Genomic DNA, 26,407 nt, shown 5'->3' with positions numbered 1-26,407 from the left:
TATAGATGTACAGTGGAGGATTCTGACTGGTTCCAACACAGCCTGATATGGAGCCTCAAATGCACACAATCACAAGAGGCTACTGAGCATTGTAGACAGCATCTAAAGAAGGCAGCCTTATTTTAAAGGACCCTTGCCATCTGCGACATGCCCTCTTCTTGTTACTACATCAGCAAGGTGGTACAGGAGTTTGAGTACTCACACTCAGTGCTTCAGAACAGCTTCCTTCCCTCTACCATCAGATATCTGAGTGGTCCATGAACCCACAAACCATATAACCATATAACAATCACAGCACGGAAACAGGCCATTCCAGCCCTCCTAGTCCGTGCCGAACTCATTACTCTCACCTAGTCCCACCTACCCGCACTCAGCCCATAACCCTCCACTCCTTTCCTGTCCATATACCTATCCAATTTTACCTTAAATGACACAACTGAACTGGCCTCTACTACTTCTACAGGAAGCTCATTCCACATAGCTATCACTCTTTGAGTAAAGAAATACCCCCTAGTGTTTCCCTTAAACTTTTGCTCCCTAACTCTCAAATCATGTCCTCTCGTTTGAATCTCCCCTGCTCTCAATGGAAACAGCCTATTCACGTCAACTCTATCCATCCCTCTCAAAATTTTAAATACCTCGATCAAATCCCCCCTCAACCTTCTACGCTCCAATGAATAGAGACCTAACTTGTTCAACCTTTCTCTGTAACTTAAGTGCTGAAACCCAGGTAACATCCTAGTAAATCGTCTCTGCACTCTCTCTAATTTATTGATATCTTTCCTATAATTCGGTGACCAGAACTGTACACAATATTCCAAATTTGGCCTTACCAATGCCTTGGACAATTTTAACATTACATCCCAACCTCTGTACTCAATGCTCTGATTTATAAAGGTCAGCGTTCCAAAAGCCTTCTTCACCACCCTATCTACATGAGACTCCACCTTCAGGGAACTATGCACTGTTATTCCTAGATCTCTCTGTTCCACTGCATTCCTCAATGCCCTATCATTTACTCTGTATGTTCTATTTGGATTATTCCTGCCAAAATGTAGAACCTCACACTTCTCAGCATTAAACTCCATCTGCCAACGTTCAGCCCATTCTTCTAACCGGCATAAATCTCCCTGCAAGCTTTGAAAACCCACCTCATTATCCACAACACCTCCTACCTTAGTATCATCAGCATACTTACTAATCCAATTTACCACCCCATCATCCAGATCACTTATGTATATTACAAACAACATTGGGCCCAAAACAGATCCCTGAGGCACCCTGCTAGTCACCGGCCTCCATCCCGATAAACAATTATCCACCACTACTCTCTGGCATCTCCCATCTAGCCACTGTTGAATCCATTTTATTACTCCAGCATTAATACCTAACGACTGAACCTTCTTAACTAACCTTCCATGTGGAACTTTGTCAAAGGCCTTGCTGAAGTCCATATAGACTACATCCACTGCCTTACCCTCGTCAACATTCCTCGTAACTTCTTCAAAAAATTCAATAAGGTTTGTCAAACATGACCTTCCATGCACAAATCCATGCTGGCTACTCCTAATCAGATCCTGTCTATCCAGATAATTATAAATACTATCTCTAAGAATACTTTCCATTAATTTACCCACCACTGATGTCAAACTGACAGGTCTATAATTGCCAGGCTTACTTCTAGAACCCTTTTTAAACAATGGAACTACATGAGCAATATGCCAATCCTCCGGCACAATCCCCGTTTCTAATGACATCTGAAAGATCTCCGTCAGAGCTCCTGCTATCTCTACACAAACTTCCCTCAAGGTCCTGGGGAATATCCTGTCAGGACCCGGAGATTTATCCACTTTTAAATTTCTTAAAAGCGCCAGTACTTCCACCTCTTTAATTGTCATAGGTTCCATAACTTCCTTACTTGTTTCCCACACCTTACACAATTCAATATCCTTCTCCTTAGTGAATACCGAAGAGAAGAAATCGTTCAAAATCTCTCCCATCTCCCTCGGCTCCACACATAGCTGACCACCCTGATTCTCTAAGGGACCAATTTTATCCCTCACTATCCTCTTGCTTTTTATATAACTGTAGAAACCTTTCGGATTTACTTCCACCTTATTTGCCAAACCAAACTCGTATCTTCTTTTAGCTTTTCTAATCTCTTTCTTAAGATTCCTTTTACATTCTTTATATTCCTCGAGCAATTCCTTTACTCCATGCTGCCTATATCTATTGTAGACATCCCTCTTTTTCCAAACCAAGTTTCTAATATCCCTTGAAAACCATGGCGCTTTCAAACCTTTAACCTTTCCTTTCAACCTAACAGGAACATAAAGATTCCTTATTTTCCTTATTATAAACACCTTATTTTCCCCTTCCTGAATTACTTAATTCTTTTGTAATCTATTGTAATTATTATATCTTGCACTGTACTGTTGCCACAAAACAACACATTTCACTTAAGTCAGTGATAATAAACCTGATTTTAACTAATGTCAATGCAGACAACTGGAGCTCTGGCATTAATCCCCATGGTACCCTGAAGAATTAGACTCACTCTAAACATGATCCAACTATCCCTACTTACTGCCTTTGTTAGTCAAACGTTTATCCATCCACACCAGCTCATCAAAAAACCTCATGTAGTATCTTATCAAACATTCTAAAAGTCCAAATGCACCATTTCCACTGGTTCCACATGATCTTTTCTGTTAGTTAGTTAGTTACAATAAATGCCCTGATACCAATTTCTTAGTAGCAGATTCTAGTATTTTTCTTAGCACGGGTGCCATTTCCATTGTATTTCTCTGCTACACACCAATCCTGAAAACTCTTGGATTTTTGGAAAGTGATATCCATTGTATTTCCCATCTCAATAGCATCTATCTTTGGCTGGGGTGATTATATTTGCAATGCTGAAATAAAAGTTAGAATCCCATAAGTCATTAGGTTTTAATTCTGAAATACACTGGGGTTTTAATTTTATCTTTGGTTGTTTATGATAAACTAACTTAAGTATTCAGGGTTCATCATGCACTGTTGCCAAAATTAATTTCTACTTACTTGAACGGAACTCAATCTCAGACGCAGAGTACTATGCACAGCTACAACTTTGGATGTTGTTCAAGTAACAAAAAACAAATGTCTATCCCACTGTTCCCACCCCACCCCTTCTAATATGCAGAACGACTGCAGTATACCACAGCAGCTGTTCTGCTTTTTTTTTTAATATTAGTTTTTCTATACATTTTACAAATTAAAAAACCCCAAATCACAATGAGGAACATTGATACAGTGCAAAATTAAGCATACAATGACAATATGCTACAAAGGAAGAGAATTTAACAAAAAAGCACCTAAATTGAAGACAAGTAAACTTAGTATCCTCCCCAAGCCCCACAACACAAAAAAAACTCCAGACCAACCACAACACAATATAGAGAATATAAATCAGGACAATCAAACTCCCAGACTGTGAATACACTTAGCAACAGAGGATAATAATGCCTACTACCAGAAAAAAAAGGGAGCTGAAAGCAAGGGACCGAAAAGAAAAAAAAACCCTAGTCAAGAGGAAGGTTATGAAAGTACTCGATAAAAGGTCCCCAGACCTTATGGAACTTTAGATCCGAATTAAGAACTGAATAATGAATTTTTTCGAGGTCCAAGCAGGCCATAATGTCGTTAAGCCATTGAGCATGAGTGGGCGGGGCAACATCTCTCCATCTAAGGAGGATCAAGCGTCTAGCCAGGAGAGAGGCAAAGGATAATATTTGGCATTTGGTCGGACCCAGACGTAAATCTGTCTCGCCCCAGAAACCGAACAAAGCAATTAAGGGGTTTGGTTCTAGGTGCTGATTCAGAATATACGACAATGTAGTGAAGACATCTTTCCAAAATTTCTCCAAGCTAGGACAGAACCAGTACATATGAATGAGAGAGGCCTCGCCCCTCTTGCATTTATCACAGAGTGGACTAATGTTAGGGTAGAATCGAGATAGTTTAGATTTAGACATATGGGCTCTATGAACAATCTTAAACTGTAAAAGGCAATGGCGAGCACAAAGAGAGGTTGAGTTAACCGATTTGAGAATCGAGTCCCAGCTCTCATCAGATAAGGAGGTATTTAAATCCTGCTCCCAGGCCATTTTAATTTTATCCACAGGGGCCCGTCGTAAGGCTGCTAATTTATCTCAAATAATTGATATTAAACCTTTACCTAGTGGATTAATGGAAAGAAATAAGTCCATAGCATTTTTCGCAGGCATTTCAGCAAAGTTAGGAATTAAAGGAGCAATAAAGTGTCTAATTTGGAGATATCTAAAAAAATGAGCATTGGGCAGATTGAACTTAACAGAGAGCTGCTGAAAAGAAGCAAAGCGATTATCAATGAAAAGATCTTCAAAATGTCTAATGCCCTTCCTATACCAAACATGGAATGCTGAATCGTACGTAGTAGGTTAAAAAAGGTGATTATGTACGACAGGGCTGGAAACGGAAAAACCATGGAAACCATAGCATTTCCTAAATTGAGCCCATATACGCAAAGTGTGTCTAACAAGAGGATTAGCCATTAATCTGGACAGACTACTAGGGAGTGCAGAGCCAAGAAGTGCAGAGATAGATAATTCTTTAGTGGAGCTCAACTCCATTGCCACCCAATTAGGGCACTCGGGTTGGCCATGGAAGAAAGACCAAAAGGTAGCACAACGTATATTAGCTGCCCAATAACATAAATGAAAGTTAGGTAAAGCCATGCCACCCTCTTCTTTAGATTTTTGGAGATGAATTTTATTAATTCTAGAGCGCTTATTCTTCCACAGATATGACAAAATAATAGAGTCTAAGGAATCAAAAAAAGATTTAGGAGCTGTTCTGCTTTTGTAGGTTTTTTAAAAAAATATTCGATCAAATAGAAGGTGGTAAAATGAAATCACATTGCACTTTCAGTAAGGATGTTTCATATTGTTATTCAGAAAAATTAAAAATCATTTTCATTTCTTCAATCTGCCATTTGTTCCGCAAGCTGGGGGAAGAGGCACATAATCTGCATTGCCATCACAATAGGTTAGAAAATACATTGTGTGTTAGACTAATAAGCTGTGTGAAAGATGTTTAATAATAATTTAACATTTTAACAATTAATGCTCTGAGTGCGGAACCTGAAAGGTGTTAAAGGGAGGTGGCTGAATATTTAAGAGCTACTGTCAGTGTTAATAATACAAACAAATCTATGCCATTAACCTATACACATGACTCTTGCTTTAAAAAAATGTTCCCCCCCCCACAGAATTCCTATTCTGCAATCTGTTTTAAAAACATTTTGATAAAAATGAATTGTTAATGTATAAGAGGCAAGATGGAAGTAATTCAGAATGAGCATTAAGATTTTAATTATTTCCTATAACTTTTATCTTAATCACACTGAAAACTCTATACTGGCAAATTCCCGGTTGAAAAATAAGAACTGAACTACTAAAAGGCAGCATAAATTTCAAGTATTTTCTATTATTTTGAAATGCAGTAAACAAAACTGTAGAAAAGTCACAACAAACGACTGTTTAATTAAATCAGCATTTAATGTCCAATTTTCTTGCTTTCCTCTCAAGTGATTGCAATAAAATGTAATTTTCTTCTGCATTTGCTCTTGAAAAGCAACTACCAAGGGAGCTGAACTTTGGTTAAAATGGTTCATAACAGTGGATCAGCAAGTTTCATAAGCAGCTATAGAATAGTGATTCTTCTCCAAACACATCATAGGAGGTTTTATGAGCACATATCAAGCAATTCATATGCTTTCAACATAGTTGCATTTATTAATCTTCCTCACAGTTTCTGGGGAAGTGTGCATAGCACAAAATTCCAGGATAACATGCTGTTGTGAACTGAGCTCTTAGAGCTTTGGTGAGGCAATTTCAGGAACATTGCTGGTCTTACAATGTACTGGCTACACATCTGGCCAAAGAAGACATTAGAGGCAAGGATTGAAAGGGACTAATTCAGCCTCAATGTAAAAGCTCAGATTTCCAAGCTTGCAAAATGCACAGCGTTCAACTTGAATTCTTTGTAATTGTCTGCAGTAGACCCTTAGCCCAATTCAAGTGATGGTCCAGGTTAGGGCTTTCTTTAATGAGCATACAAATCAGCCTACTTGTTTCCGCTAGTGCTGGTGAAGGCTGAGTTTCATTTGTAAGTTTAATATCTGGCAGTGTCATCATTGCACATTGTATCCCATTTACGTCATTTGTCATCATGTGCAATTGAAAGTTTGGAACCTGTGGTTTGAGACAAGGAACTGGCAACTTGAACTTCTCAATTTATTTGAATATCCCATAAAAAGAGCTTGGGTTATCAACTGAATTTCTTAGATTCGCTTCCACCCTACTTATCACTTAACACTACCCTCAAAAAATCCAAAGTTGCCTTGGAATTGTTTCTCATCTACTCACACAGACATCACTGCAACTGTCCATCTAAACTATACATCTGGATATGGTCAGCCACCAATATCCTTGAGAATAAAGCACACATTTCACCCATGCTTGACGTGCAAAACAGATGCTCTAATTTCTGATTAGAAAAACAGATCTTCTCTAATTTCATATCAAGCATTACCAAAACAAGACCATTACTTAAAAGAAAAAAATTACTATCAAGAAGGGAAATATCAACAAAGAAACATTGGGGTGGTGGTGGTAAAGGGGTTAAAACAGCCTGGTTTTGGACGCTGGACCTTCAGACCATGGGTCATGATTGGACTCCAGTCACAGTGATCATAGTCATAGCACACAGCGCACAAACGCTGCAAGTTTTTGTAGCTCCCAACTTTTCTTTATTATGTACTTCTGGTTTCACTACAAATGAATCATAAAAGTCAAGAGTCGCAATATTTTGATTGAATTTGTGATTAATAAAATGGCACCAGCATTCAAATGAAACATGATTGGAAGTGTCTGATCCAATTTCAGGATGGGCAGGACTTCATTGGAAAACACTTTACAACCTCCAAAATCCTTATTACATGATATTCCCTTCTTCGAATTTCATACCTCTTCCAATCCAGTGGCACTAACCAAAGTTTCAAATTTAACAGAATGGCTGTGTCACACAGAACAACACGTGTGTTTGGCATCAAAGCCAGAACTTTGCCTTCGAAAGAGTGGTCACTCCTACCAACTGTGTCATGGACAAATATCTACAGAGAATGGTCAGTCTCTCCAACTCAAGGTTTCTCTCGAAGTCCCAGTCTGGTAACTATACTCCTCACCTAGCTCGGCCAAAAACAATACTACTGAATCACTCTTGGTGATAGACCACCAAGAGTGCACTATGTTCAGGTCTACCATCAGTGCTACTTCCAAGGGAGAACAGGAGACAACAACCACCAGGATGTTTCTTTGCCTTCATTTGAATTGATGGCAAGACACATGATATGAAACCTGAAGTCTTTATGGAACATCCCCAAGGAACTCTCATTCTCAAAGGTGCATCAGTCAAAGGTATGTCTTTTAAGACAGCGTGAACCTGCAGAATGCATTGGTAGTATAAAAGCATAACCTGGAATATGGTCACAAGTGCTGAAGGCAGTTTAAAAAAAGTGTGAAAACAGCAAGTTTGATTGGGCCTCCAGACTTTTGGAAGTGAATGTCCTTTCCTCTGAATATATCAAAAGATGCAAGTGCTGCAATTTCTCAGTAAAGTTATTTCTAAAGAATATAAATTATAGTATGAAAATGAAGTCTGTTTTTACTTCCAGAAATCCTTTGTAACAATTTAGCACACGGCAAATAATAAAGCATTGCAGCTCTTTATGTCAAAACCACCGAATAACAACCATTTACTGCAGGGTCCATACAACATTTTCATTGATATACGATGTCAAGTATTAACTAACATTTCACATGTACTCAACATAAATGAAAGTGAATGTCATAATGCCAAACAGACATTTGTAAAGCCACAAATGCAAATCAAATGTTATGATATTTTGATACTTTGTCTAATTCACAGTTTTAACTTAATTTTCTTACCAACTTTATAATGCACACATCCTTCTAAGTCACCGACTGTCGTCCAGCCTTGCTTTTTTTCTACTTCAGGATCATTATGTAATATTTTGTTTCTTAACCAGGACAGGTAATATACACGCAATTTGTTTTTCTTCCCTTTAAACAAATAAAACATAGTTATTAATTAAAATACTAAAACAAGGAGTGCAGCTATCATTCGTAATGTACATCCGTTTGCACCTGCTTACTTGGCCTAAATTTGACAATGGCCTGAAATCTTACGGACAAATATCTGGGCACATTGCTTTGATCTGGTATTATATTACTCCAGCATACCTGAATATAAGGAACATCAGTTAAAGAGAACAAAAAAAAATAATCAGCAAACCAGCATTCCAATTTTACAAAAGTATAACTCAACATCTCTTGCCCAGGTCTCACCATTGGATTTGTGTGATTAAAAATCTGAATTAGACCGAATGATTAACTTGCTCCTTTTCCCACGCAAAGTGTAGCGGTGGTGGCAACAGACCTATCAGCAAATTGCTCAGAACAGATTTCAAATTTTGAAGCTCAACTTATTAGGTAAGTAACTATCTTAGAATGGAGTTTCAAATCTATTAATAATTTAGACTGCTAAAATAACTCATCCTGCATTTTAGTTTCTGACTTAACTCATTTAGAAAGTAAAGAGTTGGTGCAGGGGGAGGGGACCTTGGATCATTGTGGTCCCCTCTGAGGAAGGGTGACCTGTGTAAAAGAGAAGAGTTGCACTTAAACCAAAGGGACCCAACATTCTAGTGGGGAAATTCACATGGGTTGCCAGGGAGCAGTTAAACTAGATCGGCAGGGGGTGAATCGAGAGAGTAAAGTCAGTAAGATACTGGAATACAGTATTGGGGCCATAACAGAAACAAAGCTGGAGGAAGGGCAGGACTGGCTACTCAATGTTCCAGTGTACTGATGATTTCAGTGTGACAGAGGTGCAGTCAACAGTGGAGAGTGTTAATTGCCTTTGTGATAAGGGAGATCATGATGTCAGAGCTTGGGAGGATATACTTAAGGGATCATCTGACAAGGCCATTTGAGTAGAACTTAGAAATAAGGGGATGATCACTTTGGTAGGGCTATGTCATAGACCCTTCAATAGTCCAGGGGAATTTGAGGAGCAGATGTGTTGAAAATAGACCAAGTTTAATGAATAACAGGGCAGTGCTAGCAGGAGATTTCAATTTTCCTGTTATTGACGGGAGCACCCACACTGCAAAGGGCTCACACAAAATACAGTATAGCGGAACCTATTTGGGAAAGACTGATACTGGACCTTCTCTTAGGGAACGAGGCTGGCCAAGTAAATGGGGTGGCAGCTGCAAAGCACTGCGGGTGAGGTAATCACAATTCAATTAGTTTTAAAATAGTTATGGGAAAAAAGATAGAACAGGCCGACAAGTCCGGAACTGTTGCAGGATCAACTTTGAGGGCATTAGCTGTTATCTAGCTGTGGTCGACTGGGTGACTATTTAAAAGTAAAGGAACAGTTAGCACAAATGGAAGGCTTTTAAAAGGGTCAGATTAAGAGACCAGGGCAACATGCTCCTGCTAGGCTGAAGGGTAAACATATCAAGTTCAGGGAACTGGCTGATGGGAGGTATCAAGGTTCTGGTCAGGAAAAAGGAAGAATGCGTCACTTTTAGGCAGCTAGGTACAAATGAGTCAGTTGACCAATATAAAAGCTAAGCAAGCCAAAGCCGGAAATCAGGAAAGCAAAATGAGAGTGCAAGGTAGATTTGATGGGCAAGGTTAAAGGTAATCTCAGGAGGTTCTTCAGTTATATTAACAGTAAAAGGGTAACTAGGGAGAGATTAAGTCCTCAATGTAACCACAACAGACAATCTAATTTTCTTTGGTGTATACAAAGGAGAATATCATGGACACCAAAGAAATTAGGGTAATAAGTAGCGAGGTCTTGGATCAGATGCATATTACAAGGAAGATGGTATTTGCACCTGTGAAGCACATTAAAGTGGGAAAATCCCCAGGATCTGACCAAATGAACCCAGGATAAGATGTTTCATCATCCAATAGTCAAGGTCTTATCAGGATTATTGTTTTGTTTGTGAGAATCATGAGTGATGAATTTTTCGGAGATTTTTGAAGAGGCAACTCAGGGATAAATGAAGGGAAAGCGCTGGATGTTGTCTTTATAGACATTAGCAAAGTCTTTGACAAGGTTCCACATGGCAGCCTGAACTGGAAGATTAAGTTGCATAGGTTACAGGGGAGCCCCTTAGGTGGATTCAGATTTGGCTTGATGTTAGCGAGCAGACAGTGATGGTGAAGGTAAATTCTCTGACTACAGGGCTGCCCCAGGGGTCAATATTGGGACCTCTGTTATTCATTATTTATGTAAATAATTAGGATTTGAGTGTACACAGCACAATTAGCAAATTTACTGATGATAATAAATTAGAGGATCTTATTGATAGTGAAGCAGGTGACAATGAACTGCAGAGATCTTGATCAGTTAGGGAGATGGGTTGAGAAATTAGAACTTAGCTAAATGTGAGGTGATGCATTTTAGACAGTCAAGCCAGGTCATACTTATAAAGTGAATGGCAATGCTGTGGAACAAGGAGACCTGAGAGTACAAGTGCGCAGTTTGCTGAAAGAAAGTGTTTAACACATTGGCTTTCATCAGTCAGGGAATGGAGTTTAGGAGCTGTTGATGAGGCTGCACTTGGAGTATTTTGTAGTTTTGGACATCCTGCTTGAAGAAAGACATCATCAGGCTGGAAAGGATATGGAAGAGATTGATGAGGATGCTGCTGGACCGAAGGGCCTGTCTTCTAGGGAAAGGTTGGCTAGTATGGATCTTTATTCCCTCGATGGAAGCAGAATGAACTATCATGAGGAGTATGAATAAGATGGATGGTCAGACTTCTCCACAGGATTAAGCAGTCCAGAATTAGAGGGCACAGATACAAGGCAAGAAATTTAAATGAGACCTGAAAGGTAACTTCTTTACACAGAGAATAGTGAATACCCAGAATTAGCCATTCTTACCCTTGGCCATTAGGCTCCATAATGACTCAACCCTATATCCAGAGAAGTGATGATCCCCCCTCCCCCACCTCCTGTTATACTGTTTGAGGTAACATTTCTTATTCTTTCTTCCTTATCTTCTAATATTTGTATATCTGTACAGTTGTAATGCTACTGTGACACTGATTTTCTTTGGGATCAATGAAGTATACCTATCTAATGTTAACCAAAATATCATGCTATGACATTTTTCAAAAAAAAACATCAGAAATATTGAAAATGTGCATAATGTGAAAAAGATCGAAAGTTCTTCATGGTTCTTAAACAAGATCCATTTGGAAGATATAGCAGAATTATTATAATTTAAAATCAATGTTCAGGAATGTTCCCAAATTAATTCTCTGGCAGCAGCTTCCATAGACATAGTACATGTGGTTTGACTAGAGAATGCAGAATTGTTGTGGAATTACCCAAATGATCTAGCACAATGAGGGCTGGAATTTGTGTTGAGAAATGTGACAGCAAATCTAGACAGCAACTAAATTTCATTCTTTAGTTATGTGTGGGGTATACACATGCATAACTAAAGAAAGAAACACAGCTGACTCTTTCAGTGACTTCATGCTCTTCCATGAGCATTGTTCTCTTGCACCGTGATCAGTATAATTTCAGTCATTAGTGGATTGTCAGAAACATAAGGCAGATAAAAACTAGTAACACCTTTATATAGAACAGTGAAAAGGCTCCATTTTTACATGAGATGTTAGCGTATATGTAGCAAAGGCTTACCATAAAACAAGAAAAAACTCAAGTTTGATATTGATGGATGTCAAAGAATACTTACCTGATATTGTTACCAGCACATTCAAGCCCTCAAGCACATCCATCTGCTGAAAGCGCCTACGACTGATTAGAGGGTACACTTTCCCTTGACCACTTCTGTCCAGCAGCATTAGCCCACTCTCGGTACCCACTAATAAATTCACACCTGAAAAAGGAACCAAAAACATAAACATTCTGTTCCTTTCACAGGGTTTAATTACATTAAAACTAAAGTTGGTATATAATCGAATTCAGACTATTCCATTTCAGAGTGAGACCACCCGAATTTCTCACACGTTGATAGTTTTATGATACAGACAGCAGCCACTTGGACTATCAAGTCAATGTCAGCTCTCAACAATTCCATTTTCCCACACATTATTCCACAATGTCTTTACACTAATGCAAAATCTACATTTCTGCAGTATATTGTCATATACTGTTTAAATTACTAAGCAAAAAATAACAATGCAGGCTTTAATCACACTCACAAATCTCAGTTACATTTAAAGTACAAAGTATGTAGAACAATGAAAATAACTTGCCCCATAAGGCAGCACAAAGAATCTCTGAGTTGAATCGCTTTTTGTACTTGCGGATTTCAGGCGTATCACTCTGTGGCCTTATGTTGGTTGGATTTACATTGACAACTGAGCCTTTTCGACTTGGATCCTGCCTCATCGATTCTGGTCTAATCTGGTCATTTGAAAAAACAACTAGAAAACAAGTTTAAAAACCAGTTTGCAACAGATTCAATTCACATTTCTGCCTCCCCACCCCAAATTCTTACATAACTATGGCAAACGCAGATCTAAAGCTAAGCACAACTTAATTCTGCAGATAGCCCTTTCACATATCCTCTATGTCACCAAACCAATAATGCAAACAGATGAGCATTCAAATACACCATAAGTAGCTTTGATTCAGGAATGGTCTCAAAACTTTCAAACATTTGTTTTTGCATTGGTTCAAAGCAGTTCTTAGGCTCGTATTTCTTAAAGTAAGGGAGCCCCCACTTGTATCTTGTCTGTAACTGCATCTTCACCTCATTGATTTGAGCCAGATTTTAATGTTGCATTGTGGAACAGAAAATGACCAGGCTCTTGACTCATGGAAGTTCTGTTTTTATATGATTGAATAACAGGCTGAATCATGCTTATTTGCCTTTCCAAAGAACGCCCTGGACTATGAGTGGCTTGATTTTAAAATGTCTCAGAGTTCCAAACTAAGCTGCAAGTCAGAAGCCACCCTGACGGGGCATCTGCTCCACCACTGGACTAATAACTGGATCAAGCATATCACTGCAGTGCAGTGAGATGCATCCAGATGCACTTCACATTGGGTCACTCACCTTTATGCCAGGGAGGGCCAGCATAAAACTAACATCCCCATCTTTGAAACTACTGAAAAAACACTGCCAGGTAAAATCTCATGAGGTCGTATATAGGAATGAGATAGTTCAGGTGGTTGAGTGGTGTCACAATGCCATACTTGACATCAACAAGACCAAGGAATTGATTGTGGACTTCACAAATTGAAGGGTCAGCAGTGGAAAGGGTTAGAATCTTCAAAATCATGGCTGTCAATACCTTGAAGGATTTATGCTGGACTCAACGCATCGGTATGATCATGAAGGTGGCATGCCAGTGCCTACACTTTGTCAAGAGTTTGAGGAGCTTTGGTACATCATCAAAGACTTGTATAAATGTACAGTGGAGAGTATTCTGACTGGGTGCATTACATACCAGTTTGGATGCTCCAATGCACATGATTTCAAGAGGCAGAAGACTCAGCCAGATCCATCACGGACACAACTTTCCCCACCAGCAAGGACATTCTCAAGAGATGGTGCCTCAGGAACGTAGCACCCTCCACTAAGGACCGTCATCAAATGGTGAAGCTTGTTTCTTGGAATGGAGGTCAGTGACTAGCAGTGTGCCAAAGCTGTCAGCGTTGGGGCTCTTGTTACACATATTTTATATAAATGATTTGGATGTAAGTGCACAAGACTTAATCAGTAAGGTTATGGATGACATGAAATTAGAAGATGTGGTTGACAGCGAGGAAGGTTATCATACATTACAGCGTCATCTTGATCAGTTAGGGAAGTAGGCTGAAGAATGGCCAACAGATTCTAATATGAACATGTATTTTGGAAAGTCAAACCAGCCTATGACGTGCACTAGTAATGGTAGGCGATTAAGGAGTGTAATGGAACAGAGGGATACATGTGCATAGCTGGTTGAATGAGGGTCACAAGTACAAGAGTGGTGAAAAGGCATTGAGCATACTGGCCTTCATCAGTAAGGCGGGGAGTATGGGAGTTGGGACATTACGTTGCAGTTTTTGTCACACTATCATGGGAAAGAAGAGTAGAAAACATTTAAGAGGATGTTGCCAAATCTAGACAGCCTGCATTATTGGGACAGGTGGGCCAAACTAGGTCTTCATTCCTTGGAGGTAAGAAAATGAGGGGTGATCTTACAGCAGTTTATAAAATCATAAGGGGCTTAGATCAGATGGATAGTAAGGTCTTTTGGTCTATGACAAATATAATGTTTTACTTGTGTTAATGTTATAATTATTTTAATTACTTGAAGATTTTAAAATAATTTTAATAGATGAATCTAAAATTGAAGTACAACTAGGCCGTTCAGCCCTTTGTGGCTGCTTCACCATTCAGAATGATGACTAATCCTTTACATCAGCACTACTTTTCTGCATTAATCCCGTTGCCCTCAAAGATAGAAACACAACTGGAGGAAAACTTTGGGAACCCCGAATTTATATTGACCTGTCTTGCTCCAGAAAATAGAATTAATCACCAATAGTATTCCAATCACGTGTATTTGAAATAATCAAATCTAATTGCCTTCCGTTTCCTTAAGGGATACTACTTCACAGGTTGCCCAGGAAGTTCTGCAGATGAGCTGTTTCAAGATTCAGACATATTCTAATTTACTGAAGCTGTAACAACTTAATACAGTACATTTGACATATTCTACCTTTTTTAGGATTCTAAAAACAAAGGAGCTATGAAAAATTAGTTGATAATGAAATAATAAGGAGAGAAAATCCTGCTGCTACACTAAACATATTTGCCTTTTGATGAAATGGAAAAATGGCAAATTATGGTCAGGCTTTCTTGTATTGATAAACTACTGGAATTTGTAAAATAGGATTAAATCATTTAGCATCTGACAGACATACAGGTTCATTAATCAGCACTGATTCTTCAAAGAAGAATAAATTTTTCATCAGAAAATTCACTGTAACAAATAAATTGCATGCGGTTTAATTTACTAATGTGCTACTTGCTGGTGCATCTTTGACACAAGCCATCTAAATATTGCACGAAAATGTTGGCCACTGAAAACGTTGTTTTAAGAAAGCATCAAGCTATTGTAATCCAACCCGTAAACAGGCCAATTCTGCTTGGGCAAACTAAAAGATATTCTACTTCTAATTCCACTCTTCATTAACCTTATTAAAGTGTCCAGTCACTTTATTCCAAGGCAAAATATATCATAAAGTTTGATTATCAAGACAAACTACAATTATCATTCTCTAAAAAAATTATGCTTCTATTCAATAATATTTCCATTGCGATATCAGTACTATAATTTCCTACTTACCCATAGAAGATATAGTGGTCCCACTAGATGGGGATATTTGCAATAACCTGGGATCTATGAACGGTGTAAATGATGAGGAAGACTTGTGTTTCTGAAGTGTGTTTCCTGCCGACTGGGTCTAGAATAAGAACATTCAATTAGAAGCAATTAAAATTTTTAACAAAATTAAAAAATACAGAATGCATCTAGAAATATATCTATATAAAATTTCAAAACATACTGTATATTTACTGTTGTAATTTAAAATATACTGTGTTTATATTAATCAATTGTTTTCATAAAAAAACTTTTCCTGGAACTATTTGAGTTTAACAGTTTTCGTTAATACCTGCAGAATACCTTAAAAGCGAACTCATCCACAGTGCTTAAGAATATTGATAAAGCACTCATCTTAATATATTTAAAGGGGATCTAGATGTCGATGTGGTTGCCAAGCATGTAATAAAGCTAATGAAAAAGTTGCAGGAAAAATTGTCAAATAACTCAGCCAAAATAATTAATGATAAAATGAAATGTCCTAGCAGATCCCTGTCCAATAATTTAATGCAAATTAAACTTAACAGTCTATGTAAAGGTGGTTATTGTTGTTGAGTGGCGTCAAGTCACCGTCAGCTCATGGCGACCCTATGGATAGTGTAGATGTCCATAGGGTTTTCATGGCAAGACATAGAAGTAGATTACCAGGCCTTTCATCTGCACAGATACTCCTGCTGCCCAGGTAAAGGTGATCTTTCAAAAACGGGTTCCTGGTTCCCTATTTTATTATCTTCAATAATTGCCCATTTTAATGATGTGCATGTTAATGATAAGCTGGGTTTCCTTTTTGAAAACTGTCTATTCTGGACTCTACAGAGCACCAAACACCCCCAGATTTCCCAGCATGAGGGCTTCTTCAATGCGGAGGCGGGGGTGCTGTTGAAATGGAAGTGAAAATAGTAGCTGCAAACCAAAGTACAGATAGATTTCCTTTTTCTTTAATGTAAATTAATTGATTTAAATATACAATTCCTAAATTTTGAAAGGTTTCATTTTAAATGGTTTAATATTTTAACATTTTATTGTGATCGTATAAGCTTTTTTGTGTTATTGGAAATTTACAATTGACAGAGGAATCCACAAACCTTCAATCTTGAGTCTGGGTCAGCCGTTATTTTATTGAATGGCTGATCTGGACTTAAGATGAAATATTTGTGAATTGCCAGATCAGGAATGATTGTGTCAATGGGCCAGATGGCCGATATCTGCACCTATTTCTTATGTTCTTTATGTTACATTCTCATTAAAAGCCATGACAGTCAGAATCCTTGCAGTCTCGGAGTAACTTCAGAGGTGAAGCATGTCTATAAACCTGTGCTACACCTGCGAGGAAGAGTGCATTCTTGGAACTCACCAAGAAAGGGAATACAAATGGTGAAATTCAACAGCTCACTACTCCATGGATGATCTGGGTCAAAATACAGTTTGTCGAGTAAATTTGGTCAGTAATGTATGAATTTCTAATTACCTTGTATGATACAATATTGCGTTTTCTTACAGATAATTCTTTCAAGCAGGATAGAAGTTTTATGGATATGAGATTTTCTTAAACAGCTTTTACATTTCAAAAATTAAATGCTGATGATCACTTACCTGTACATACAGGTATTTTGGGTGGATTGTACAAGAGATTTTTTTATATTACGCCAAGCAAAATGGTCAAATTAATTAGCTCTTAATTTGTATGAAAGTTACGAATAAGCTATCCACCAGCGTGTGTGTTGTTTTGTACTGTACAGAAGTAATTTTAGCCTAATGAAGTTTGCTTTGAAAGGTCTTACAAGTTAGTTAGCATTTACACTAGAGGTGGTACACAAGCACCGTCTTTCAGTTCAGTAAAAGGGAACATACAAGTTATATTGTATTAACCTGATATAGTGAACAATTACAGCTGGTTTACGCTCAAATGTTCATGAGATGATATTAAATGTGGACCACTGCTTGATTAACAAGATTACTGCTTCCATGTAAATTATATGATTTGGTACAACTGAATTTGTAAGTATAATTAGACATGATTAGAAATGTGATACAAGACAATTCAGATTGCACATTTACATGTGTCATCTATAAATATGACAGCAATATTAGAATTTTTGTAGATTAAAATATACCTTAAATCAACTTTTCTTTGGAAAAGCATACTGGTGGATATTATGCATTGAAGGAAATAAGAAAAGTCTATCTTATCATGAAGAATGCCTCCTATGTTAACCACTGCTAACTATTCCACATTTGATTTGGTTTTAATTTTCTGCAGATTGTACACTATGGTTGATCACAGTACAGTGAACTGAAGAGTAAAAACATTAATTCAAAATGTTCTGAATTGATCCTTTAAAAGTTACTACTGTTAAACACTGAATTTGCAATGGTATCTTTAACAACACTGCAATGCAATTAAACATTTGAATAAATGCCTTTTGAAGAGATTGCATAATATGATTAAATCCATCCTATTTTACCAACTGATTTGTCAATGTATTTCAGTATTGAAATGTGCTGGCTCTCCTTGGCAGAAATATTCTATTGGAATTTAAATAGTTCAGTATGATGGAACTCAAATGAGGTATGTTATTGAAGTATTATGATCCCTGAAATGTTCTGAATCGTACAGCAGGAAGTGTTTAAAAACCCTTGTCAATACCAGCTACTCTTCAAGATTAATAAATTGTGATATTGCAATAATCAGTAATGTGATTGATCATCAGGTAAGTATTACAGCAACCATTTTAACTGTTTGGCTGTTAATGAACTATTTGCTATGAACACAATTAAAACAACCTAATTCAGTTAAGAGTTTGTGCTTAAAGGAAAGTCACAAAAATTCAATTAACTTACTGTACTTCAGTTGCATAGAATATCAGTCATTCAATTAATACAGGGGACATGCAACTGCATTGTTTCAACAAATAGTGAAATCTCTCAAATAATAATTGATTCTTATATTAACTATTCTTTCCAAAACTGTACAACACAATCATGTCCCATAAACATCAAAACCTTGGATGTGTAGAATATCAATGAATGGAAGAGCAATGTTTCACAGAAAAGAGGGGGAAATTAAAGAGTAATAAAAAGGAGAGCATGGGGAAAGGAGAAGCCTTGAAAGAGGGTGAGTCAAGGACTGGAGTCTACAGAGTCTACCATGTTAGGAGAAACAGTGTGCTTATAGGAAGAGCCGATCAATAAGTTGGGGAAAGAGCAGTGAGGGAGAGAAAGGAACTAACCTGAGTGAGGAGGTGCAAGGAATTGCAGCACTAGAGTATGCTAGTGCTGGCATGGGGTGGGGGGGGGGGGGGTGCAGGCTGGGGAAAATTTATAATACCAGACTGAAGCTGGCAGCAGTGGTGCAATGTTGTACTTGAGACAGAAATATATATATATATATATATATATATATATATATTGAAATAATATTTGCATGAACAATTATACAATTTCAACAGTTATCAACAGCAGGCTATAATTCCATTCTATGCACAAGCTTATTTTAGTGTATTTTCAGAACTTGTCTTTTTCTACTTAACCCTCTGAATACTGTAAGTCCTCTTTGAAAATAATTACACTTCCAATACATACAACAAAAAGTATAACATTTTTAAAAACACTACAAACTTAGTCAATAGTGAATTAGAATGTGCAACATAGAAACAGACCACTCAGTCTAACAGGTCTGCCTGTATTCATGCTTCACATGAGCCTCTTTGCACTGTATTTCAGCTTAGTCTTGAATGTATCATTTGAAGTAGAATTTTGGTTAAGTCTACCAAGCCAAATAATTCACAAAATTTGCTGGGGAAATTAAATTCTGTGCATACTTGATTGTAATGGAGAAATGTGACTGCAGTGATCAAAGGGTTAATATTGCTCATTTCACCCCAAACACACAACTACTTGCAAAAGCACCAAGTATAAAGGCTGGTTAAACATGAGATGGAATGTTAGTAAAATTATAGGAAATGACAGTGATACTTTGACAAAGAAAACAAAACTTGCCAGTTTAATGTTTATAAATGTTAGGATGGTTACATCAACATGATTAAAATGGAGTATGGAATAGCTGATCACACTTGCCAAATTTTCTGAGCAAAAAAAGAATGATTTCTTTTTTTAAAAATAAACCCAATAGGCATTCAACATCCTACACTCTTACATTAACTCATTTGGTGGTCCACAACAATTGTTTAATAGAGTGGGACAAAGATTATTTTCCCCCACCAGCACCAAATGTTATGATTTAAAACATTTTGAACATGAGGAAATTGAGGTGGGAATGGCAGGTGGCAATAAATGCAAGAGGTGCAAACAAATTTTAATATTTCATAAGTAAAAGCTTTGGACCAGTACTGACAAAGTGGAAGTTAACACCCGATTTTCAGCATCTGCAGCTTTTTATTTTTAGAATAATTACTACTTATCAATCAGTTTGGCATTCCAAAATAAGGCCTAATCACCGGTTCAATCTTTAAATCCACTCTTAAAAGTCAGGTCAAATCAGGCTAAACTTCACACAACACTGAAGCAAAAACTGTATGAACAGAAAATCTGAGAACATGATTGGAGGGAACCTAGTGAAATGCTTGGGGGTAGCAGAAGGAGAACATGCATTAAACAGAATGATCTTTGAAGAGCAAGGCATTTGGAGATTTCTCCTTGGGGTGAGATTTTCACCAAATACACCAGTGACATGGATAAAAAGTATCAAAAGGCAAGTGAGTGGTCTAAACAGAAATACCATTTTACAAAGGACGTGCATGGATTAAATGGAAGGGAGATAAATTTTGCTTGTTAAATTATGATATCACTCACTTTGCAACCAAGAAAGACAAATGTAAAATATCTTCTTGATGACAATATATCATGAACTATAAAGGAACAAAGGATTTCAGGTGACTGGACACAAACTTAAAAGTTCTTGACCATGAGTAACAATAACTGTTCATGTTACTGCATGTAGGTATTTCAGAAATTGAGAGGGACACAAGGACCAAGTTATAAATTAAAGTGATTTAGCATTGAAATACAAAAAGTCAGAAATTTAAGTTTCCATAAATAAATAACTAATAATAATTTAAAATCTCTTTAAGCAGGATTTCCCACTACATGCAGAACATTCCATTGAATTTTGCCAAAGAATTCACTTAGTGCTATAGGTGCTCACACTTTGAGAGGGATACTGGGCCAAGAGAGACGATGCAAGGAGGAAATGGGTGGAGTTTAGTGTGCTGATGGTGAACCTGTGGAATGGAAGAGGAGAGATAAAGTGCAAATCTATTTGCTCCTCGGATCAGAGCTGAGAGCAAGAGGAGGGAAGGAGGGGGAGGGAGACCTGGGGTGCAATAGATAATTACATGAGCTGATTTTAGCAGCTAAACTGGTATTCCTTTTAAAAAAAAACATGCTTGCACGTTCTAAGGGTTTGGTACTTTCATTTCAGTCAGTTTGATCATGAATGACTCACTACCTCCTATTGTGATATTCTCAAATACTACAAATAATATTGAGCACAGATATTGAATATAACAAAATAGGAGGGATTTCAAAGACACAAAGTCAGAATACAGTTGAATGATTTACTGTATCCAATCTGTCACTTTGCTTCTAAAAGTGTTAACAATTTCCTCTGACTAACAGCTAGATTTGCGTACCTGTAATATCTGATGTCATTATACTACTTTCAATTTCTTTGAGAATTTGTGATCTCCATTCCCACTGGTTATTTGATAATCTGCAGCTGGATTTTTTTTTGGAACAGCTCTGCAAATTACTGAGGCAGTAGAACTGCAGAACGGGTATATGGGTAATTTTTTCTGCTCAGGTCCTTCCTTAAAAAAAAGTACTGAGATTTTTTTTTAGTTGAATACAGAGCCTTGACCAAAAACTCAATCTATACTCTTAACTAAGAAACAAATTATCTGTTTAAGGAATAGTGACAGACTATTCTATTGCAATTTGTTTTAGTAGATCAAACTTTATAATATTAACTGGCAAGTTTGGGAATTAAAAAATTCTAATTAGTTAATAGGATTTAGCATTCTCTACAATAGTGGCCTAGAATTGTTATGCAGCTTAACTCAGAGAGGAAAAACACTGGAAATTGACTGCAATGTTGTTGTGGCTAACTAATTTACAGGAGTGGTACGGAACAGCAGCCAACTATGGTGTCAAACATACCTCATTAGTAGTAAGCTCGTCCTGGGGCAGCTGAGGGGACATGATAGGAGACTGCTGGCTGGTTGGGGAGGTGGAGGAATGGCTTTGCTGTATGAGATCTGGCAAGAGGTGAATGCGGGCTGCAAAGCCATTACTCTCATGGTGGCTGGCACGCTTTAAGTCACCTGCGTTCTGTAGAAAAAACAGGCATACTTGTCTTGCTGAAGAGATGCTTCACGCCTATCACCCTAACAGTTAATTGGCAGAAGAGTTAATGTAGCAAAGTTGGATTGTGCAGGTTTTTATCTCAGCACAATTCCTAACAAACAAACAAAAGTGGTAAAATTTGACAAAATCATTTCAATAGATCAATACTTCACTTTACTCCAGGCAGAAAATACACTAACTACAAACAGTGCCATCAACTTTTTTTAAAAAAATGCACACTGAAAAGATTCCCAGTCCTTTCACTTTGGATGCAATTTGAGGTCGTTATAATATGCACGGCAAAAGTGACAAATTTTCTAAGTTTATTCTGTAGGGTACTCAATACCATAATATAAACTGCCTGCAACAATTAATGTATATCATTTAAAAGTAATATGGAATATCAACATGCCTCTCACTAAATGTTGCCACTTTTATGAAAGGCCAAAGTAGTTCAATGGTGGTAAAAAGCTATTTAACTGCTGACAGCTGCAAATGTGAACTTTTGTTTTTTAAAAATTGACGTTAGAATGGAAACACATTAATGGAGGCTTACAGACGTGTTAGTTTCATTTTAAAACACCTTAAGATTATGTCAGGCTAGGGAATAAACATATGCATTCTAAGATTTTCAACTGCAGTCACTTCCTGTCCATCTAAACTCAGGGTATTTACTGTTATGATGGACATCTGCAATGCATGCAAGAAAACTGCAGCAAAGAGATCAAAATGCCCTTAAAAAAACAAAAAAAAACTGCCTGAAGAATTAAAATTAATTTGCTTACAAGTTACTAATGTTTAAAAAGCAGAAAAAAAAACACAAATGGGCAAATGAGAGCTTATGGGCAAGAGACAGAACTTTCTGCCAGATACATTACCTGCCGAACAATTAAAGTGCCATCTTTAGAGGGAGTAACAGAAGTTTCAGTCAACAGCTCCAGATCATCACGAACTATCATTGTATTCACTGATTCAGTTTCTCCATTGCTCAGTTTTGACGACCTAATAAATAAAAGTCCACATGTATACTGTATGTAATAGTGGCCAAGAGTTGGAAGTGCATTTAAATTATGGAGAAGGCATAAAGTATAACTTGTTTGGTTATCATAATTCCAAAGATATGATATGCTGCAAATCACTCTTTGATATTTCACTTGTATATCTATCTTTTAAGAAAAACAGGATTTAGGGATCGGGAATATGTTCAACACAAATCTTTCAAGGCAGAAGGTTGCTGAAAAGGTTGCTGGAAAGAAAAGTACTTGGGATCCTGGTTCTTAAAATGTGTAATTTATTTAAATCTTACATCCATCCCACAACTTGAGGGAGTAAAAATCTTTGCATTATGACTCCGTTGCAAATCTTTTAATGGAGTATAAGAGTACAAGGTAATTTTACTAAGCTTTGATTAAACACCGACTAGGCAGGCCACAGCAGGAGAACAGTGGTCAATCTGACAGACATATATGGTACCAGTCTCGAAAGGGCGTACAACTAATGTAGCTTGGACAAGGACCTACAATAACTGTGCACAAATTAAAATAACCAGGTTTGCTCTCCTCATGGCAGAGACAATGAAGAGATTTGATGGGAGTGTTCAAAGTGATGAATGATTTTGATTTGGTAAATGTCGCCAGTGCCAGAAGGATTGGGAATCATGGACATAAAATTTAAGATGATTTACAGAAGAATCTCAAATGGCATGAAGAAACTTTTGAAATCAAAAATAATGGCACTATGAGATCTGGATGTTATACTTGAAAGGATGGTTTCGAGATTCAATAGTTACTTTCAAACGAGAGCCGACTAGGGAAAAAAGGTATTTAGATCTATAAAGAGAGTAGGACAAATGATTAATTGGATGGCTCTGATAAACAGCCATCATAGAAAAGATGGACTTAATGGCACTATCCTGTGCTGGTGTTATTTTATTAATGATTATAATGGAGGCATATCATGCTGAAAAAAATATTACATTAGGTTTTACAATACTTTTAACCAGATTTACATACACTGCCCTAGCATCATCTGACATGGGTTCAGTTTCATCAGTTCCTTCCTGCTCGAGGTCTTCATCTTCTTCATCTGTTGTTCCTGATTCATCACTTGATGAAGAATAATCAGTAACTTTCTGAGGAGGACGGGCATCATCTACAGCTCGAAGCTCTTTAGCCAAGGCAGCAAGATCCTGAAACTATGAAACCAGGTCATTGGCTTTAGTGTTAAGTACAAGATGCAAATGATCACATTTGCCACAATTATAATTTAACACTTTAAGTAATAATATGGATGCATACACACTTTGTGAGGTAGGACATCATAAATAATAATTCTTCTGACTGACAGTTATCAAGTATTAAAGAAGGAATAAACTACAAAGGAAATTAATATATGCAGGTAAAACTCCAAAGAAAAAAGAAAAAATAATTTGAGCAAAAGGAGCAAGAGATGAATTAATTCAAATGTATAAATGGGGGGGGGGGAAATCACATGAGACACCACCAACTGCAAAATAAAATATTCGAAGCAGCATTAGGTCAGGTGAATAACTAAAGAAATTCAGATCCAATTCAAAGTTAGATTTGAAAAAAATGATCAAAGTTATTCTGGAAAATAGTCAAATGTTATTCAAAGAAACAATTCCATTGTAGAAAATGTTAATTGGGCATAGGAAATTAAGGCATTTTTCTATCAACCTTAGGCTATTTTTGGCCACTTCTTTAAAAGGTGCCTTAACGAACTAAATTGTGAATTTCATTAATTCCCTCTCACAGTTGACCCAACCTGAATATTTCAGATTTGATGCAGCTTTAAATTAACAAAGCACATCACTTTTCATTCTACCCACTACAGATGCACCTTTTTAATGCCCCTTTTTCCAAATCATATAAATACAGGTTGAATGTTAGTCAATCTAAAATTCCTTTTTTGTATTTTGACATTATAAAATAATGTTTCTGTACCTTTAAAACTTCACTTACTTTGTAAAGCTCATTGGGGCATCTAATAAAATCAGATTTTTCCTTTCAAAAGGTTAGATTTCTGGATTTAGAGTATGTAGAGATCTCAATTATTTTTACACACTGTTACTTCTGCAATATCTCTATAACATTTATGAAAAAACTGACTCATTACAGTAAAATTACTCAGAACTCAGGATCTATTGCTTCACAAGAATGTGAACAAATACAATACTTAAAAAATAATCAAGCTGCATTTAAAAAGAGCAACGAAAGCATGCAATTAAAAGCAAAGGCCAGGCAAGGAGGAGAAAAATAGCATAGCTTACCACTTCACCCTTCAATATGCAGCAGTCCAAATGAATGATCATGTGATAGAATCATGAGCCATTGATGATTCAATAGGGTACAGAGGAAGAAAAAGAAAATGGCAACATAAACAAATACTTTCATTGCATTAATATCATATGCATTTGTAAACATTTATGTATATATGAGCACACAAACATCATGAATTCTTCTTGAGCTATAGTTTAGAGGTCATGAAAGCAAAGATACCTTTAGTTTCATCAACTCTTAATCAGAATCAGACTCAGTAACAACACCATCGTACCTTTAGTTGTAATCAACAAGCTCCAAAACCCAGGCCTCTGTACCTCCCGCTACAAATGGATCCTCGACTTCCTCATCGGGAGACCATAGTCAGTGCGGATTGGAAATAGCCATCTCCTCACTGACCATCAGCACAGGCGCATCTCGAGCATGAGCACTTAACCCACTGCTCTACTCCCTCTACACTCACAAATGTATGGGTCGGCACAGCTCACAAGCTATCTCGAAATTTGCCGATGACACATCTACTTCTGTCAGAATTTCAGATGGTGACAATGAGGCGTACAGGCATGAGATAGATCAGCTGGTTGAGTAGTGTCGCAATAACATCCTTGCACTCAGTGTCAATAAGACAAATTAATTGATTGCGGATTTCACGAAGGGAACACACACCACTCCTCATCGAGGGATCAGCAGTGGAAAGGCTGAGCAGTTTTAAGTTCCTGACTGTCAATATCTCTGAATATCTTTCCTTGGCCCAACATATTGACACAATTACAAAGAAGGCATGACAGCAGCTACACTTCATTTAGATTTTAAGTAGATTTGGTAGGTCCTTAAAGACTAGCAGATTTTTACAGAGGTACAATGGAGAGCATTCTAACTGGTTGCATCACTGTCTGGTATGGAGGGGCCACTGCACAGGATTGGAAAAAGCTGCAGAAAGTTGTCAACACAGCCAGATCATAGACACTAGCATCCCCAGCATCGAGGACATCTTTAAAAAGGCAATGCCTCAAAAAGGCAGCATCCATCACCCAGGACATTCCCACTTCTCATTGTTACCATCAAGTTGGTGGTACAGGAGCCTGAAGACACACACTCAACATTTTAGAAACAGCTTCTTTTCCTCTGCCATAGATTTCTGAACAGGCAGTGAACCCATGTGCACTACCTCAACTTTTTTTTGCACTACTTAATTATTTAT

At 37.4% G+C, this 26,407-nt stretch overlaps 1 protein-coding gene across 1 annotated transcript in view; it reads right to left on the bottom strand.

Annotated features, from left to right (window-relative positions):
- Positions 1-26,407, bottom strand: part of LOC140726733 (mitogen-activated protein kinase kinase kinase kinase 4-like) — a 265,104-nt gene that overhangs the window by 6,936 nt on the left and 231,761 nt on the right. Inside the window, exons 20-26 of the mRNA XM_073043505.1 lie at positions 23,920-24,101; positions 22,786-22,909; positions 21,722-21,892; positions 15,509-15,626; positions 12,419-12,589; positions 11,896-12,039; positions 8,031-8,165 (exon numbers count right to left, since the gene is read on the bottom strand). Of these exons, the coding sequence (XP_072899606.1) occupies positions 8,031-8,165; positions 11,896-12,039; positions 12,419-12,589; positions 15,509-15,626; positions 21,722-21,892; positions 22,786-22,909; positions 23,920-24,101 (1,045 nt within the window). The remainder of the gene's footprint in view (positions 1-8,030; positions 8,166-11,895; positions 12,040-12,418; positions 12,590-15,508; positions 15,627-21,721; positions 21,893-22,785; positions 22,910-23,919; positions 24,102-26,407) is intronic.

The sequence above is a fragment of the Hemitrygon akajei genome, chromosome 4 (assembly GCF_048418815.1).
Source record: "Hemitrygon akajei chromosome 4, sHemAka1.3, whole genome shotgun sequence".
Classification (NCBI taxonomy): Eukaryota; Metazoa; Chordata; class Chondrichthyes; order Myliobatiformes; family Dasyatidae; genus Hemitrygon; species Hemitrygon akajei.
Note: the sequence above shows the minus strand (reverse complement) of the source record. Positions and strands in the feature narration are given on the sequence as shown.